The following is an 18183-nucleotide window of genomic DNA, read 5'->3' as shown; positions in this document are numbered from 1 at the left end:
AAATCATAACGCATCACTGTGAGACAGTAACATTAAGAGCTCTTCTTAGCCTACTATGTTATAGCTGAATCATTTTAGGGGGCAGGGAAATTGACAGTCTGAGTCTACTCTCCCCCGGATAAAAAGTGACATGTCCCAAAACTCCATGGTCTTTTTGGACAGTGTATCCGTATAAAATGTTGAAGCCAGTCTGCTATCGCTGGCTTCGGTCTCGCCACAGTGTGGAAGCAGGCGCGATCCCCCAGGTCTTTGATTTTAAAAAAATAAAAAAAGGGGTAAAAAGCGATTGGCTGACGAGGGCCCCACGTCAATACGCAGTTTGGGAGCGCATAGCTTGGCTAGAGCAGTTAGCAACCAGATAGATACACAGTCGGCGCGCCATCAAACCTTACATCTGTGGTTGAAGCGAACCAAGGGGAAACAGCTGTATGCAGGCTATGTTAGCGACCTGAAACGGCAACATCTGACTGTGGACACGTAGGAGAGAGTCTTTACCTACATACATTGCGTTGTCATTTTCTGTCTGCTGTTTTGTGGATAACAAAAGCGAATTCGATTCGAACGGAGTCATTGGAACAGACGAGTGAACGAGAATTGAACCGCAGTGGTTGTCTTGCTCTTTCTGTGTTCACATCGTAATATAACTGTAGCTGAGTAATCGCATGGAGATGGAGTAAAATTGAGGTCATCTGGAATTGAATTGCGGCTGAGAGATGGAGAATTTGTTTTGTCCGCTCTGATCTAATAGGAGGGAGAGAAGAACTGCTGGATACATAGGGGATTCAACCCCGATATGAACGTGGCTTTCTCGCTCTGCTTGAGGTAGCTGCTAAAGCCAATGAAAGACAGAGGACTTGAGAACGCATACGGTCGCTTTGGAATGTAGATATACGCGTTTATTCTTGCACATTTAAATAAAACGAATGTGATCTAATACTAGTAACTAGGACTATCGTTGCATATTTTTTTGTTGTTGAATTACTCTTCCAAGTATCAACCAACCGATCTTCTACGGGAGAATGGCCATAATACGAAAGGTAATGCCTTTACCAATCATGTTGTTGATATAGCTGGAAAGTGCATGCATATTAACACACAGGCTAATGACATCTAGCTTGATTCTTGGCTGTTTCGCTACGAAATAGCTTTTTAGCTCACTTCTACGGCTCGCTATAGCGCGTGCTGTGGAAAACCGTATCGGCGTTCTGTGTTGCGTCGCCTGGGTTTGCTTAACGTGCCTGGCATTTGGACACTTGCAATTACTGCTAGTTTGTTGTAACAAACACTAACTATTTATCTGCATTGTGCGCTCTGTTTGGAAGTAATTTTCAGCGCGAGACTATCCATATCCAGCGCGAGCGTAAAGTAACCAAGACTACGGAGGTTTTTACCTTACTACGTTAGCTAGCTAGTTGTCGATACATAACTATTTCGCTGTACACTCGCTTTGGTACAGACCCATTGGGGTACAGACCCCTTGACAGTCGATAGATGTGCCTGTTAGTTTGTAGAATTCATTATAGCTTCGACAAGACAACACTGCAGAAGTGTAGCTAGCGAACTATTCCACCATGGTTAGCCAGTTATGCTAGCTAGCTATAAAGACGAGTGGGAAGGGAAAGGCCACAGAGCGTACTCTTCAATAAAGGTAAATGAATAACGTAACATTTATGAAAGGAAGAAAATATAATAGAAAATCGAGTCACCGTTAACAGATACTATTGACAGCGTCAATGTTTTTCGGTGTATTTTTCTTTTTGTTAGCTTGCTCACGGTATCGATTCGACCCACGAAATGAATGAGATCGTCCATTCACAGATTGACGACCCGTCATGTGTGTCATGTTTAACCAGGTTCAGATGTTTTTTTGTATTATCTTTGTAATTACAGTTGTCACTTCGGATTTATCTTAATTTTGGGATTTCAAAAAAAAATCTCAGTTAATAAATTATCTGCGCATGGTCGGAAATCTGGTAAACGAGATTATACATTACCAGTGAAAATTACTCGTGGGAAAATAGAAATAGTACATTTATGGGGAATTACATTTTTTCCCCCCGGTGCTTTAATGAATATTCAGACATGTCCATACATTTCTGAACAAGAGTAATGGAATGGGTAGCGAGCTAATTCGTTTTTAGATGCGACACTGTTTTTCGTCCCAAATCGCACACGTCCATATCAGTGGTTCTCAAACCACTCATCGGGGACCCTTCCTCCTTGCACAATGGAAAAGTTTAAACTGAATCCTTGGGACATCCCAACTCTGACGCTACTCATAAACGGTTAATGCATGGCTCTCCAAACCTGTTCCTGGAGCGCACCATTCTGTAGGTTTTTACACCAACCCTAATCTAGCGCACCTGATTCTAATACTTAGCTGGTTGATAAACTGAAGCGGGTTAGTTACAACTGGTGTTGAAACGAAAACCTACAGGAGGTTTAGGGTAGAGATGTCCCAAGGATCCCAGATAGCACTAACCTTTTCACAATTTTATTGTAGCTCTGAACTAGCTCACCTGATTCACCTATTCAAGGGATTGATGATTTGTTGACATGTTGAATCAGGTGTGCTAGTTCTGGAATAGATCAAATACATGGAACGGCTAGGGTTCCCCTGAGAACAGGTTTGATAACCACTGACATATAGTAAACTACTTTTGTGTAGGGAATAGCTCTGGTCAAAAGTAGTGTACTATGTAGGGAATAGAGTGAAATTTGGTATATGCAAAGCCAAGTCTCCTGTTCTGCAGCTGCAGTAGTGATGCCAAACCAAGTCTCCTGTTCTGCAGCTGCAGTAGTGATGCCAAACCAAGCTACTCTCTGAATTGTTTTATGCTGTAACCCTGAGGTCAAGCAGAGTCGGGGTTGAGGTTTACACTTACTTTAAATTTGGATATGCAATTAAACCAAACTTCTCTGCCTCTTGACTCATTCCTTCACTCTCTCTCTGTTCTCTTTTAGTGAATCTGCCCCTTGCTTTGGAGGCAGTGGAGTTAATGGTGTGAGTGAGATTTCTCCCTCCCCCACCATCACTACAGCGACACGCCCAGAGGCTGTCCACTGTCCAGGCCCAAGCAGTCAGCCTGAGCCTGCTAGTACAGACTATCTGGCCTCCTCTTCTTGTGGTCCCTTATGCTCAATGAAGGCTATCTCTGGGTCGCTACAGGATGGATGGTGTGGATTTGACGGTCCTTGTGTGTCATCATCAGCGCTTGCTCCTCTGTGACTGTTTCCTGTTCTTTTCCATTTATAAAAGAACGCCCCCTCTTCTGGGCCCAACCACCCCTGAGCGCTGTAAAAGTTATAGTAACTGTTGTTGCTAAGTGACACTTACAGAGGAGGTTAAGTTAACTCTCCCCCCCCCATCCAAACTCCACAGAGGGTTTTCTCCAGAGGTTTTATTTTATATACCCATATTATATATTTCCCCTCTCAGGAGTTTGTTTGGAAGACGCACAGGTGTTCGGTTCTTCACAACAAAAGTTTTGGTTTATTGTTGGTTGAGGTTTACAGTTACTTTTTCTCTAGTTTTTTGTTCTTCCTTGTAATTTATTTATACCTCATATTTTTGAGTTTTTTTCTCATTGCTCACTCACACCCCCTGGAATAAAAAAAATAACAAGATGTCGGAAACAGACAAGTTCCTAGCCCCTTTCCCTCCGCCGCCCAAGAATGTGAATGGTTCCAGCTCGGACACGTACCTTGGTGAGAATTTGGGGACCGACGGTGTCCGCCGACGCCGCCACACCATGGACCGCGACCCCAAACAGGCCGAACATCGCTTCTTCCGGCGTAGCGTCATCTGTGACTCGAACGCCACCGCCTTAGACCTCCCCAGCAAGGCCGTCATCCTCACCTCCCCGCCCGACTGCGAGCCCCCCAGCCTGGGCTGGCTCTCCCTGGCTGTCCCCTCTGTGGTGGTACCCGAGCCGTGCCTGGCGGTGGCCGAGGTGGAAGCAGATGAGGAAGGAGGGGATGGGCCTTGTAGTGCGGTATTAGGTCCCAGTGTTGGTGGCGGTACTAGAGTGGATGGTACGGTAGTGCAGATAAAGCCATGCACGGCAGTATTGGATGTTTGCGGCGGAGAGAAAGGAAAGAAGCTGTCGTCGTTAGCCGCCGCCGAGGCTCCTGGAATGGAGGAGGTGGCGCCCAGTAAAGCGGGGGAGCCAGCGGAGGAGGAGAGCGGTAGTGTTACAGAGGAGATGCGAGAGGAGAAGGAGAAGGGGGCGGCTAAGGCCCTGTTAGAGGAGCAGAAGAGGGAAGCAGAGAAAAAGGTTCAGGACGACATAGAGGAAGTAGAGACCAAGGCCATAGGGACCTCGCTGGATGGACGCTTCCTGAAGTTTGACATCGAGATCGGACGCGGATCCTTCAAGACGGTCTACAAGGGCCTGGATACGGAGACTACAGTGGAGGTGGCGTGGTGCGAACTGCAGGTAAGACACAACCCAATCATTTACTATCCTTCTTTACTTCCTTACTCTCTGCTCTGAGTAACATTTTAAGCAGTGTTTTATTATACTCTCTCAATTCTTCCTCCGCTGCCTATTGTAGTGGCGAACTAAAGTGCCTAAATAGATTGGCGTACACAAAATATCCCAGGTATGAAGATACAGATAAGGTGCAGAAGGAAGGATGTAGCTTGCTAGTACCTCGTCTGATAAAGATCACACAGGGTTGACAGATGGATGATGTCAGAGCAGCGCTGAGGTAAGATGATGCCCAGCAAGGGTGCAACTTGCAGGTGCTGATGCAACAGCCCAGACAAACAGAAGGGCACACAGGATGTTGTTGCTAGTTTCTACATTCTTATTCTGTACAAGAAGTTGTTTTTGTGGTCATGGTTCCCATAGTGCTTAATGTGGGTCATTCATTGAAGAAGCCTGGAGGGAGAGAGAGGAACATGTCCATTGGAAAGTTTCAAGTTTGGCAGCCAGCCAGTCATATGACTGGATCTTAGCTGAATTCACAGCTCCGTTTAGAATCTAGCACAGCTCTAGCTCACGTGGTGGAAGGAGCAGTTGGTTGCTTGGCTCTGTGATACGGTCACTGATAACTAACTCACAAATCCCTCCACGAAGGAGCCTCAGTTTGGTGTCAGGTAAGCAGGGGCGGAGGTTAGTTTAAAAATAACACCTTGGGGTTAAACAGCTGTAACTCAGGGGGTGTGTCTCTAATGGCACCCTATTCCCTGTATAATCGACCACTTTGACCAGAGCCTCAGGGGCACAGTAAAGGGAAAAGGGCACCATTTGGAACACATTACAGGGGGTCAGTGTTAACCATGTTGTTAATGAAACTCAGTAGGTTCTCATTTAGAGTGCGGTCGGGTCACTCACTGCAATGAAGCTGTTTTCCTCCTGTGTAGGAGTCACAAGGTGCTGTTTCTCCCTCTCTGCTGAAATTCACTTTTTCTGACGCCTTTTCTTTCAAAGAGATGTTTGTGAGTTGTGACTGAGCACCGGTCCCAGCTCTGTGGCATAGATGGTACTTTCAACGGTCGTTGTCACTATGACTTACGCTACAACTTGTTAGTCATACAGTCAGTTGGGCTCAGATACTAGAAAACTGTCCAATCACAGTCCTCCCCTATAATCCACAACCACGGAATTGAATCACATCACTCAGTCGCCTGGTTGCTGCTGATTGCATGTGTCCCTTCAAGCATCATCCAGGAAGCTCATCCAATAGTGATTTTTTTAATAACTATAAAGAGCTCCTGGTCTGTAGATTAATGTTATGTTACGTAAATGTGTGTATCCACTCTAACCACAGGTAACGTAATGTTACGTAAATGTGTGTATCCACTCTAACCACAGGTAACGTAATGTTACGTAAATGTGTGTATCCACTCTAACCACAGGTTACGTAATGTTACGTAAATGTGTGTATCCACTCTAACCACAGGTAACGTAATGTTACGTAAATGTGTGTATCCACTCTAACCACAGGTAACGTAATGTTACGTAAATGTGTGTATCCACTCTAACCACAGGTAATGTAATGTACATTGCATGTAGGGTTAAGACTACATGTTGGCCTGCTGGCTGGGTAATCCTATGGATGTTAGTGTTAGTGTTTGTCAGATAGTTTTGTAAGACAGACTATGCACTTCTACTGACATGGGATGAAGTTGTGGGAGTGGGGTTACACACGCTGCCTGGGTGGGCGTGGCATCATGAGAGCATCTGGAATTGGTCGATGACTGTTTGTGTGACGTGTGTGAAGAGATGTGGGGGGTGGTGGGCATCCCTCAATAGCTGAACCAAAGCAGTCCCATCCCGGAGGGAATGAAAGAAGGATGGGGGGAATGAAAGAAAGGAGGGAGGCGCAGAGGGGTAGTGGGGTCGTAGGTCATGAGTAGGCGCAGCGAGGAGTTGATGACTGTTTGCTTTTGACAAAGAGAGGGAGCAGAATGAAAAGGGGAAGTGGACACACACACACACACACACACACACACACACACACACACACACACACACACACACACACACACACACACACACACACACACACACACAGAGGAGTGCCTGGCCTTGTATGGTGCAGTGGCCCTCTGTCCTTTTGTAGGCCAGGGCTGAGAGTTGGTTGTTGGGTGGAGGAACTCTAGAAGGAAACCACTTTTTAATTGGTCAATGTTTTCTGGGCTTGGGGGACAGTGGGGGGAAAATGAGGAAGAATAATCTAGTGTGCATCCCAAATGGCTCCCCATTTATTGCACTACTGTTGACAAAGGCGGCAAGGCCCATAGGGCTTTGGTCAGAAGTAATGCACTCTATGGGGAATAGGGTGCCATTTGGGATGTTCCCTTGTAGGCGGTCGGTTTTAGAGGGAATTTCAAGGTTTTTGAGCACCAAGCCAGGCTAAGTAGAGGGGGCGGGACCGAGCACCTTTGAGAGTTATTCTAATGCCATTCATGCTGGACTTGAGAGAGATAATTTCTATGGTCTCTTTCTCAATGCAGATTGTCTATGTTTGAGGCCAGAATTGTTTTTATCTATTAATACACTTTGGGGGGGGGGCAAGTTAGTCTTTTCCCATCGCTGCAACTCCCGTACGGATTCGGGAGAGGCGAAGGTCAAGAGAGCCATGCCTCCTCCGAAACACAAACCCGCCAAGCCTCACTGCTTCTTGACACACAGCTCACTTAACCCAGATGCCAGCCTCACCAATGTGTCAGAGGAAACACTGTATTACTGGCGACCGATGTCAGCGTGCATGAGTCAGCCGCCACAAGGAGTTGCTAGAGCACGATGGGACAAGGACATCCCAGCTGGCCAAACCTCCACCTAACCCGGATGACTCTGGGCCAGTTGTCCGCCGCCGGCTGCGACACAACCCGGGATCGAACCCGAATCTGTAGTGACGCCTCAGACCGCTGTTCCACTCGGGGGGTCCGTGTTTGGGGCCAGATTTAACCTAACGCTACTTTGAAATGTCTTTCTCTTAAGTTGAAGTTTTTGTATGACTTTCTAGGCTGATCATTTAACAATGATAGTATCTTAAAGAGCCACTGAACACGCAGATTGGCACGTGTGTTTTTCTGTTGCTCATTAGAAAGACTAGATTTCATTCTTAGAGGTGTGTCTCCTGACCGATTTCTACTTTTGGTTAATGGTGGTTGTCCCTCATGAGACACTGTAGGAAGCCCATTTAATTTCCTCAACGTCCTCAGAAATCTGTAATTAATTAAAAACATTTTGGCCGAGAATGTTTTAGATGCACAATTTTTCATCCATCAAAGGTGTTTGATGCAGTATTTCTCAAGTAAACAAAATGTCCTACGTGTTCTTATGTAAACAGTCAGAGCTGCTGGGCAGGTCTGTCTCACTCTCTATGCTATTGGGTAGAGGGCAGTCTCCACAGCTGTTCACCCTATGTTAGTGGGCACCCCAACCTTCATTTACCTGGTGTGACGCGCAGATGTTCCAAACTCCGTTTTAGACCAGACTGACTTTCATCCTATTTACACTTTGTTGTAAATTTGGGCACTAGAATAACTGACTGACTTCATCCTATTTACACTTTGTAGTAAATTTGGGCACTAGAATAACTGACGGACTTCATCCTATTTACACTCTGTAGTAAATTTGGGCACTAGAATAACTGACTGACTTCATCCTATTTACACTCTATAGTAAATTTGAGCACTAGAATAAGTGTTTCTGACTCAGGCCGTTTTCAAAGGGATTTGTTGCTTTTTAAAGGCAGTCACTCTTTTTAATGACTTAGCCTACCCCTCTTTATACTTGACGGATATTTGCAATTTAAATCCTTTGTCGCCGCGGGAACTCTATTCTTTATTTCATCTTCCTTGTATAGAATTAGGCCACAGGGATATGACTGTGAGCTATGAGACTGCAGTCAGCTAAGCTTTGTGGAACATTATTTATGAGAAGTTCTGGAGATAAGCTAAACTCTGTTTTAAAATGATGCTTTATTACCAACGTGGAATTGTAAACACATTGTTTGTGGCCGGTGTTTGCTTGTTTGCAGACTTTTTGTACAGCTTTGGCAGTGCTACTGTATCTTCCTTGACACACAAAGACCCAAACGGTGTTCCATAGTATGTATGTCGTGAAGCTAGTAGCAGTGACGCTATTACTGTGTAACTAAGGGAAGGGCAACATCTGAAAATGGCACACTTAGTAGTGTGTACCGGTGCTCAACCAGTCGGTGAAAGCCAACATCACCCATGACAGAGAATGGTTGATTTTTCAAGGGCAATGAGTTCCTTTTATTTTGGCTATAATGGATTTTGCCTTTGAGTTGTCTCGCTGAAATTTTGTTACTCTTTCAAATGACTGCTGGACTTGTTGACTGCTTGATCCACACAGCAGACATTGTGGGCAAGGTTAGGAATGCTGTGTTGCACGTGTAGCTCTGCATTTTATGTGGTGTCATTACGTCATATACCTACGTTATATAGGTATGGCACGTCATGTACCTACGTTATATAGGTATGGCACGTCATGTACCTACGTTATATAGGTATGGCACGTCATGTACCTACGTTATATAGGTATGGCACGTCATGTACCTACGTTATATAGGTATGGCACGTCATGTACCTACGTTATATAGGTATGCACGGCAGCTTTGACATCGGTTTTGCACATCGCCGTTAAACTAGACATCGGCCAATACCGATGTGGGCATTTTTAGCTAATATCGTCTGATTCCAATATGTTCACCGATATATCGTGCATCCCTAGTATCTTTGACCATCTGTATTTCCAGTCGTGAAATCCATAGATTAGGGCTCAGGACCTCGATCTGGGGTGAAGGTTCACTTTCCAAGAGGACAACGACCCTAAGCACACAGCCATGACAACGCAGGAGTGGCTTCGGGACAAGTCTCTGAATGTCCTTGAGTTGCCCAGCCAGAGCCTGGACTTGAACCGGATCGAACATCTCTGGAGAGACCTGAAAATAGCTGTGCAGCGACGCTCCCCATCCAACCTGACAGAGCTTGAGAGGATCTGCAGAGAAGAATGTGAGAAACTCCCCAACTTGCCTAGCCTGTAGCTTCATACCCAAGAAGACTTGAGGCTGTAATCGCTGCCAAAGGTGCTTCAACAAAGTACTTAGTAAATGGTCTGAATACAGGTAAATGTGATATTTGAGTACATTGTTTTTTTTCTTCAGTACAAGCATTTCTAAACCTGTTTGTTTTGTCGTTATGGGGTATTGTGCATAGATTGATGAGGGGGGAATATCTATTGAATCCATTTTAGATTGAGGCTGTAACGTACCAAAATGGGGAAAAAGTCAAGGGGTCTGAATACTTTCTGAATGCACAGTATATGCTCTGAGTACTCGCTCTCGTAGCTTTTTTCTTTCAGTGCTTTCTCTCGCTTTCACATGTATCGCATGAGTCTCATTCATATATATCTCATGTCTCACTCTCGCTTTGGTTCTGAGCTTATTCTCTTGGCTTTTTAAAAATATTTTGTGCTTTCTCTCGCTTTCACCTCATGAGTCTCATCGCTCTTTCTTTTACCTCTCTCTCTCTCTCTCTCTCTCTCTCTCTCTCTCTCTCTCTCTCGTGTCCTAAGATGTCAGAGAGAGGACAGGACAGTGGAAACAAAGCAGTGTTATTGTAACTCAGTGGAGGAGACCTGTAAACTCTCATTTTAGGAGACACGTTCTTCATTCTGCTTTTGCAGAGTGATAGAAACAGCACCTGACTCACAGTTTGCGCAACACCCCATTCCACTAGCCATCCGTCTCTCTTTTCCCCTCGCTGACGTGTTTCCTGTGGTTCCTATCGGGTCTGTGTGACCTTGTGTCGTAGTGGAGAGTAGACAGCATAGTTTTGCTGCCCAAACAGCAACCTATTCCCTATACAGTGCAGTACTTTTCACCAGAGCCCTATTTGTAGTGCACTAAATCGTGAATAGGGCTCCATTTGGGACGTAGGCCCAAAGTGCTGCTCTAATGGCCCTTAAACTGGTTGTCATGTAGACTCTTCACTTACACTTGGCTCGCCTTCCTTCTTCCATTATGCTACAGGTCCAGGACCTGCGCCAAGGAAAGTCTAGGCCTACACACACAGCGACACACGCGTGCCCGACACACACACAGACACAGACAGACACACTGAAGCAAGAAGTTTTTAGGGAAAAAACTGCCGTAAAGAATGTAGAAGATGTAAATTGACCTGATTTATTCTATATTACAACACAGTAATGGACTAAGAGGTCATACTGGAGGTCTTTCTCTCCCTCTGCTCTGATGTAATCCTTCAGTCGGCCCTGAGCTCTGGGGCTTATCACAGAGATGTTAGTAATCAGAGTAAAGGAATTTGTGAGGGAGGTGACTCTGCCTTGTCTGCCCTGCAGCTAAGACACACACACACTGAGATCTCAGAGGCAATGGCTAAGTGAGCAGTGGAGAGAGCGAGAGTCTGTGTCCCAAATTACACACTATTCCCTATTTAGGCTGGTGCACTGGCTCAAAAGTAGTGCACTATGTAGGAAATGGTGCACTATGTAGGGAGTTCTGGGACACAGCCATCGTGTCGTCATCAGTGAATAATGCAGAGGATGTGAACAGAGAGGAGTGCCAAATTGCAACCTATTTTCTTTATAGTGCACTACTTTTAACCAGAGCCCTGATCAAAGGTAGTGCACTATAAAGGGAATAGGGTGCCATTTTTGACAGCCAGAGAGAGAGGAGGAAGAAACCCAATCCCATGGATCTGAGCCACAGCCATTTCCCATCTCTTCCCTTGATTCATTGTTGAAGTACTGTGTGTGTGTCAGTGTTGGGTCAGAGGAAGACAGAGCCGAGGCGAAGGGGCTGCGCTTCCTTCATTTGCAAACTCTGTCCTCCTTCCTTGTGTGTGTGTGTGTGTGTGTTTACATGTTTTGAGTGTGAGATATAGGAACATAAGTCTGTAATGGAAATCTACTGAGTGTGTTTGTCTTGTCTCTGAAAGACATGATTGACAGTTATTTTATTTTTTTATTCTCTCTAGTTCTCTCTCTGCTTTGCATTTTATCACTCAGCTAGTAAATTTGTCCGTCTGGTTTAGTCTTTGGGCTCCATGTCTGCTGAAAGCATTTGTCTCTCTCCTACCTCCCCCTCTCTCTGTCAGAGCCTTGTGGGTTGGATAAGGGTTTTGAGTGGCGCAGTGTGGTGTAGAGGATGTGCGGGGTTGAGTTGTGGCAGCAGTCAGACTAGGCTACACTAGAGCGACATTGGGATTGTTCTGTAACAGGGCTGTGAACAAGGCTGGGTGAATTGGGGACAGGTGAAGCCCCGGTGTGACAGTGGGATTGTTCTGTAACAGGGCTGTGAACAAGGCTGGGTGAATTGGGGACAGGTGAAGCCCCGGTGTGACAGTGGGATTGTTCTGTAACAGGGCTGTGAACAAGGCTGGGTGAATTGGGGACAGGTGAAGCCCCGGTGTGACAGTGGGGTTGTTCTGTAACAAGGCCATGAACAAGGCTGGGTGAATTGGGGACAGGTGAAGCCCCGGTGTGACAGTGGGGTTGTTCTGTAACAGGGCTGTGAACAAGGCTGGGTGAATTGGGGACAGGTGAAGCCCCGGTGTGACAGTGGGGTTGTTCTGTAACAGGACTGTGAACAAGGCTGGGTGAATTGGGGACAGGTGAAGCCCCGGTGTGACAGTGGGGTTGTTCTGTAACAGGGCTGTGAACAAGGCTGGGTGAATTGGGGACAGGTGAAGCCCCGGTGTGACAGTGGGGTTGGTCTGTAACAGGGCCATGAACAAGGCTGGGTGAATTGGGGACAGGTGAAGCCCCGGTGTGACAGTGGGGTTGTTCTGTAACAGGGCCATGAACAAGGCTGGGTGAATTGGGGACAGGTGAAGCCCCGGTGTGACAGTGGGGTTGTTCTGTAACAGGGCCATGAACAAGGCTGGGTGAATTGGGGACAGGTGAAGCCCCGGTGTGACAGTGGGGTTGTTCTGTAACAGGGCCATGAACAAGGCTGGGTGAATTGGGGACAGGTGAAGCCCCGGTGTGACAGTGGGGTTGTTCTGTAACAGGGCCATGAACAAGGCTGGGTGAATTGGGGACAGGTGAAGCCCCGGTGTGACAGTGGGGTTGTTCTGTAACAGGGCCATGAACAAGGCTGGGTGAATTGGGGACAGGTGAAGCCCCGGTGTGACAGTGGGGTTGTTCTGTAACAGGGCCATGAACAAGGCTGGGTGAATTGGGGACAGGTGAAGCCCCGGTGTGACAGTGGGGTTGTTCTGTAACAGGGCCATGAACAAGGCTGGGTGAATTGGGGACAGGTGAAGCGCCTGCGTCAGACATGCTGTATGATTTACCTCTGAAGAAGCATGACCCAGCTGAGCTTTCTCGCTCGCTCTGTCTCTTTCTCTCTCTCTCTGTCTCTAGCTGTCTCTGTGTGTGTGTGTGTGTGTGTGTGTGTGTGTGTGTCGCTCTTTCTCTGTGTCTCTCTTTCCATCTCGCTGTCTTCCTCTCCTTTTTTGTTTTTCTGTCTTTCTCGTTTCCGTCAGACGCTTGTCTGTTCCCACATCTTAAGCTGTCTGCTCTTTACTTTTACAGCCCGTCTCTCCTCAGTAGCACAGAGCGCTAGGCTAAATGCTAAAAGTCCCAACTGCAGTACACTAAAAGCTAGAAACTCAACAGAAATAGGCTAAATGCTATGCTAATAGCTAACATAAAGCAGGTCAGCTTGGCCTGCTCTGAAAGAAAGGGAAGGTGGATACCTAGTCAGTTGCACAACTGAATGCATTCAACCGAAATGTATCTTCTGCAGCCCCTCTGAATCAGAGACTTGCGAGGGGCTGCCTTAATCATCATCTGCACCCGGGGAGCAGTTGTTGTTGGGGGTTAACTGCCTTGCTCAACGGCAGAACGGCAGATCTTCCCTTCTTGCTGGTTCGGTGATTTGAACCAGGGACCTTTCGGTTACCTCTTAACCGCTAGGCTACCTACAGCACTGAATCTCCTGTAGGTTTCAATGCCTGTCTTTTAAAGGGATTGAAAGAAGGGGAGAGATGGTGGCATGCCAAGGCTTGTTCTTTCTCTCTGCTCCTCCTGAGATGGGGATCTAAACTATGTCAAGATGTTTGCTGTAATTCCCCAGATATCCTCAGGGCCAACCAAGACTGAGTTTATGAAGAAAACATTTTTGTCTCTTCTCTTGGGAAGGCAGTGCTGCTCACCTCTACACCTCCTGCCTACTCCCCCACTGCTCACCTCTACACCTCCTGCCAGCTCCCCCACTGCTCACCTCTACACCTCCTGCCTGCTCCCCCACTGCTCACCTCTACACCTCCTGCCTGCTCCCCCACTGCTCACCTCTACACCTCCTGCCTACTCCCCCACTGCTCACCTCTACACCTCCTGCCAGCTCCCCCACTGCTCACCTCTACACCTCCTGCCTGCTCCCCCACTGCTCACCTCTACACCTCCTGCCAGCTCCCCCACTTCTCACCTCTACACCTCCTGCCTGCTCCCCCACTGCTCACCTCTACACCTCCTGCCAGCTCCCCCACTTCTCATCTCTACACATCCTGCCTGCTCCCCCACTGCTCACCTCTACACCTCCTTCCTGCTCACCTCTACACCTCCTGCCTACTCCCCCACTGCTCACCTCTACACCTCCTGCCTGTTCCCCCACTTCCACCTCTGTTTTACCTCCCATTATAAGCAATGCAAGTGACTCGTTCCTCCGTCATACTTCCCTGTTAATGCCCCTGGTGTTTTGAATGGACTCGATGATTAAATCATCAAATTTATGAAAATGTGGTTACATCAGATATATATATTCAGTTTTAGCGCTGAAGACCATTCTTCGCTAGGTTTTTGCCTATTGAATACCAGCCTACAAAAGATCAAAAATGACAAGGCTACTAGCATAGCATATTGGCTCCATTACTAACCTCTTCTCTCTGGCCCGTGATCAGTTTCTGTCATGCTGATTGTCTCTAAATGATTTTCTGGAAAGGGTTTTTTAAAACCCATGCTGTTTGTGGAACAACAGACGGTCTGGAAGGAGGGCCCGGCCGAAGTGTGTTTCGTATTTAGAAAATTGAGGGGTTATGTTTTTATGAGCCAGTTAAACAATAGTGACATTGTCAAAATAATGAAACTAATCAGTTCACATTCTTCACTACAAAACCCCATATTGACAGACGGCTGCAAGTATAAAATCAGTGGAGTTGGATTCCTATTTTCTATTCCCTTGAGTGAGTCTCCAATGAACTTTCCCTCCGACTCTCCTGCACCTCCCCTTTCCCTCCGACTCTCCTGCACCTCCCCTTTCCCTCCGACTCTCCTGCACCTCCCCTTTCCCTCTGACTCTCCTGCACCTCCCCTTTCCCTCTGACTCTCCTGCACCTCCCCTTTCCCTCCGACTCTCCTGCACCTCCCCTTTCCCTCCGACTCTCCTGCACCTCCCCTTTCCCTCCGACTCTCCTGCACCTCCCCTTTCCCTCCGACTCTCCTGCACCTCCCCTTTCCCTCCGACTCTCCTATTCAACCACCCACAATCCCACCCTCCCTATTTCCCAACTCCCTTGTGCACCCATCCAAAAATCATCCACCCGCTACCCTCCACCCCATTCACCCACCAACCTCCACCCACCACTCTCCTGGCTAGACTAACTTACCAATCAGTGTTGTTAGCTGACGGGTTAATTGAGTGACTGACATAACAACTGAAACTGATGATGCCAACCACATTTAAAAATGTCACCTTGTGTGTTCTACTGTTCTAACTCTCAGAACGGCAAGTTGAGTGCACAAGGGAGTTGTTTAAAAAAAATAAAAAATGTACAAATGGGGGGGGGGGGGGGGGGGGGGGGGCGCAAGTTGCCCATCCCTGACCTATATGAACTAGTGCAGAAAACAGGCTTGCTGCAATGCAATCTACAGTAGGAACATGGGTCTATTCACTAACAATGCGTTATGATGACATAAGTTGGCCTACTTGTGACTTACATGTCATCAAATCAAATCAAATCAAATTTATTTATATAGCCCTTCGTACATCAGCTGATATCTCAAAGTGCTGTACAGAAACCCAGCCTAAAACCCCCAAACAGCAAGCAATGCAGGTGTAGAAGCACGACCTTAAAGAACTGGTGTTGTGGTTTTGACTTTCAATAGCACTACCATGCCACAATGGATCCAGAGAGAGAACAAACCTATTGATCAACAGGCCTTATGTGAGCCTCGGTGGCTAAAACTGGGATAAACTGCTTGTTCACTTCACTGCATCAGCGTAAGCTGAGCTGCACTGCAGTGACTGTGCTGCCTGCTGCTCTGTAATTGTGTTTGTGTGAGAGAGACAGTCTGTTGTGGTTGATGATGGGTTCTATGTTGTCCACTGCTTCCTGGTTGGTTGGTTTTCTGTTTGCTCTCACATTCCCTGGATTCTTGTGGCAGGACGTCAGTCATTTGTAAGAGAGGGCAGCTCACTGGACAAAAAAACGTGGTTAGGGAGGGGTGTGTGTGACCCTCCTCTCCTTTCTACATCGTCCCCACTCCATTGTTCCCCTTCAGAATAACCCAAACCAAGCAGAAAGACCCAATCATGAGCATAGTATCCAGCTGTCTTGATGCATAGAATTTAGTCAAGCCCTCCATTATGGCTCCTGAGTGGCGCAGTGGTTTAAGGCACTGCATCTCAGTGCAAGAGGCATCACTACAGTCCCTGGTTCGAATCTAGGCTGTATCACATCCGGCCATGATTGGGAGTCCCATAGGGGGGCGCACATTTGGCCCAGCGTCGTGGGCCGTCATTGTAAATAAGAATTAGTTCATTAACTGACTTGCCTAGTTAAATTAAACATGTCTAGCCGAGCTCTGCTGTGTCGGGCGGATGTGTGAGCTGTGGCTGTATGGAGAATTGGGCTACATCTGCTAACCAACATATTATACCAGTTTCTACAATTGGAGCGTTCATTTTTTTTTTTAAGGCCTCAAGTCTACATCTGTGGTCTAAAAACAGACACATTTTCTCATTTACCGTAAAGGAGGAAGAGCTCATGGTGTCTGTGATCAGAAGGGGAGAGAGAGGCCTACGTTGCAGACTGAGAAGAGAAGAACTCCCTGAAGCTTTGGGCTTAATTGACCGTTTGATTTTAATTTGGTCGTTTTCGCTTCTACAATGCTCTCAGAGAGGCCTTAAGACACAGTGGAGGAACAGGGTCACTCTTCTTCTTCTCTTTCTTTTCCTGTCTCTTTCTCTGGCCCCTCCAATCTTCTCTTTCTCTGGCCCCTCCCATCTTCTCTTTCTCTAGCCCCTCCCATCTTCTCTTTCTCTAGCCCCTCCCATCTTCTCTTTCTCTGGCCCCTCCCATCTTCTCTTTCTCTGGCCCCTCCCATCTTCTCTTTCTCTGGCCCCTCCCATCTTCTCTTTCTCTGGCCCCTCCCATCTTCTCTTTCTCTGGCCCCTCCCATCTTCTCTTTCTCTGGCCCCTCCCATCTTCTCTTTCTCTGGCCCCTCCCATCTTCTCTTTCTCTGGCCCCTCCCATCTTCTCTTTCTCTGGCCCCTCCCATCTTCTCTTTCTCTGGCCCCTCCAATCTTCTCTTTCTCTGGCCCCTCCCATCTTCTCTTTCTCTGGCCCCTCCCATCTTCTCTTTCTCTGGCCCCTCCCATCTTCTCTTTCTCTGGCCCCTCCAATCTTCTCTTCCTCTGGCCCCTCCCATCTTCTCCTACTCCTCTCTCTCTCTCTCTCTCTCTCTCTCTCTCTCTCTGCCCTTATTCACCCCTCTCAATTCAAAGGGCTTTATTGGCATGGGAAACACATGTTTACATTGCCAAAGCAAGTGAAATAGATAATAAACAAAAGTGAAATAAAAAATGTACAGTAAACATTACGCTCACAAAAATGTCAAAATAATAGACATTTCAAATGTCATAGTATGACATTGTTGTAACAATGTGCAAATAGTTAAAGTACAATAAGGGAAATAAATAGACTATCTGTGTGTCTCCTGCTCCCTCTCCTTCTCTATCAGAGATTGATGGAGGTAAAAGGCTCTACAGCTCTCCACGTGCATGCTGCAGGGCTAAACCATATCACATGGTGTCTGTTGAGAGTGGAGCAAGCTGGGATAGGATGTAGAGGTCTTTGCCTATAGAAGAGGGCTAGCCCTGAGCTTTGATCACAGCAATATGAATGGAGTGGTTCCCAAGCAAGAAAACGCTGGAATGTGATGAATGTGACTGCTGCTGTTATAACTGTACTACTATATTGTATGATTTGTCCTAACCCAAGTCAGGCTATCCATTATTCAACTGCTCCACTTGGAAAAACCACTGAACTTGAAGGAATGTCAATTTCACAGTAGCTTTTGGGTCAAATGTCACGTTTGGTGCGCCTTTCCGCAAACACTATTGGGCTGGACTTCTTACTTGGTCTTTTACTTCTCTTGGAGCGTAGGCCATGAGGAAAAAGGCTGTGAGGATTGAGGGAAGGTGTTCAACTCTCCTTCAACTCTGAGGCCGCCATGCTGTCACAGACTATTACATCACATGAAGGTCTGTGTTCACCCCCTACCGCAAGGGGAAAGTAGGGCACCCTGCTCTCTGAAAACAAAGTTTTGCAGCCCCAGAAATTGTGTGTGATAATAAAGCAATATAAGCGTCCATTTTAAATTCTCAGGGCTTTGCCAGAGAAGTAGTGCCTGTCTTCTTCTCAAGGGTATACGGCTGCTGGCCAGGAA

General features: G+C 46.9%; 1 protein-coding gene across 12 annotated transcripts in view; it reads left to right on the top strand.

Annotated features, from left to right (window-relative positions):
• Positions 1 to 260: 260 nt before the first annotated feature.
• The window catches only part of LOC109880169 (serine/threonine-protein kinase WNK1), a 191590-nt gene continuing 173667 nt past the window's right edge, over positions 261 to 18183 (top strand). For 7 of the 12 annotated variants that reach the window (XR_004207029.1, XM_031815482.1, XM_031815484.1 and 4 more), the window contains exons 1-2: positions 261 to 1037; positions 2965 to 4439. Coding sequence is in view for 11 of the 12 variants with exons in the window: in XM_031815482.1 (XP_031671342.1) it covers positions 3627 to 4439 (813 nt within the window). In the remaining variant the exon portion in view is untranslated. Of the gene's footprint in view, positions 1038 to 1133; positions 1649 to 2964; positions 4440 to 18183 lie in introns of those variants that run through there. The other 5 variants (XM_031815487.1, XM_031815486.1, XM_031815488.1 and 2 more) reach the window with 4 other exon arrangements.

Source organism: Oncorhynchus kisutch, unplaced genomic scaffold, assembly GCF_002021735.2.
Source record: "Oncorhynchus kisutch isolate 150728-3 unplaced genomic scaffold, Okis_V2 Okis09a-Okis19a_hom, whole genome shotgun sequence".
In the NCBI taxonomy this organism is placed as follows: Eukaryota; Metazoa; Chordata; class Actinopteri; order Salmoniformes; family Salmonidae; genus Oncorhynchus; species Oncorhynchus kisutch.
This window is presented reverse-complemented; position numbering and strand designations above follow the sequence as displayed.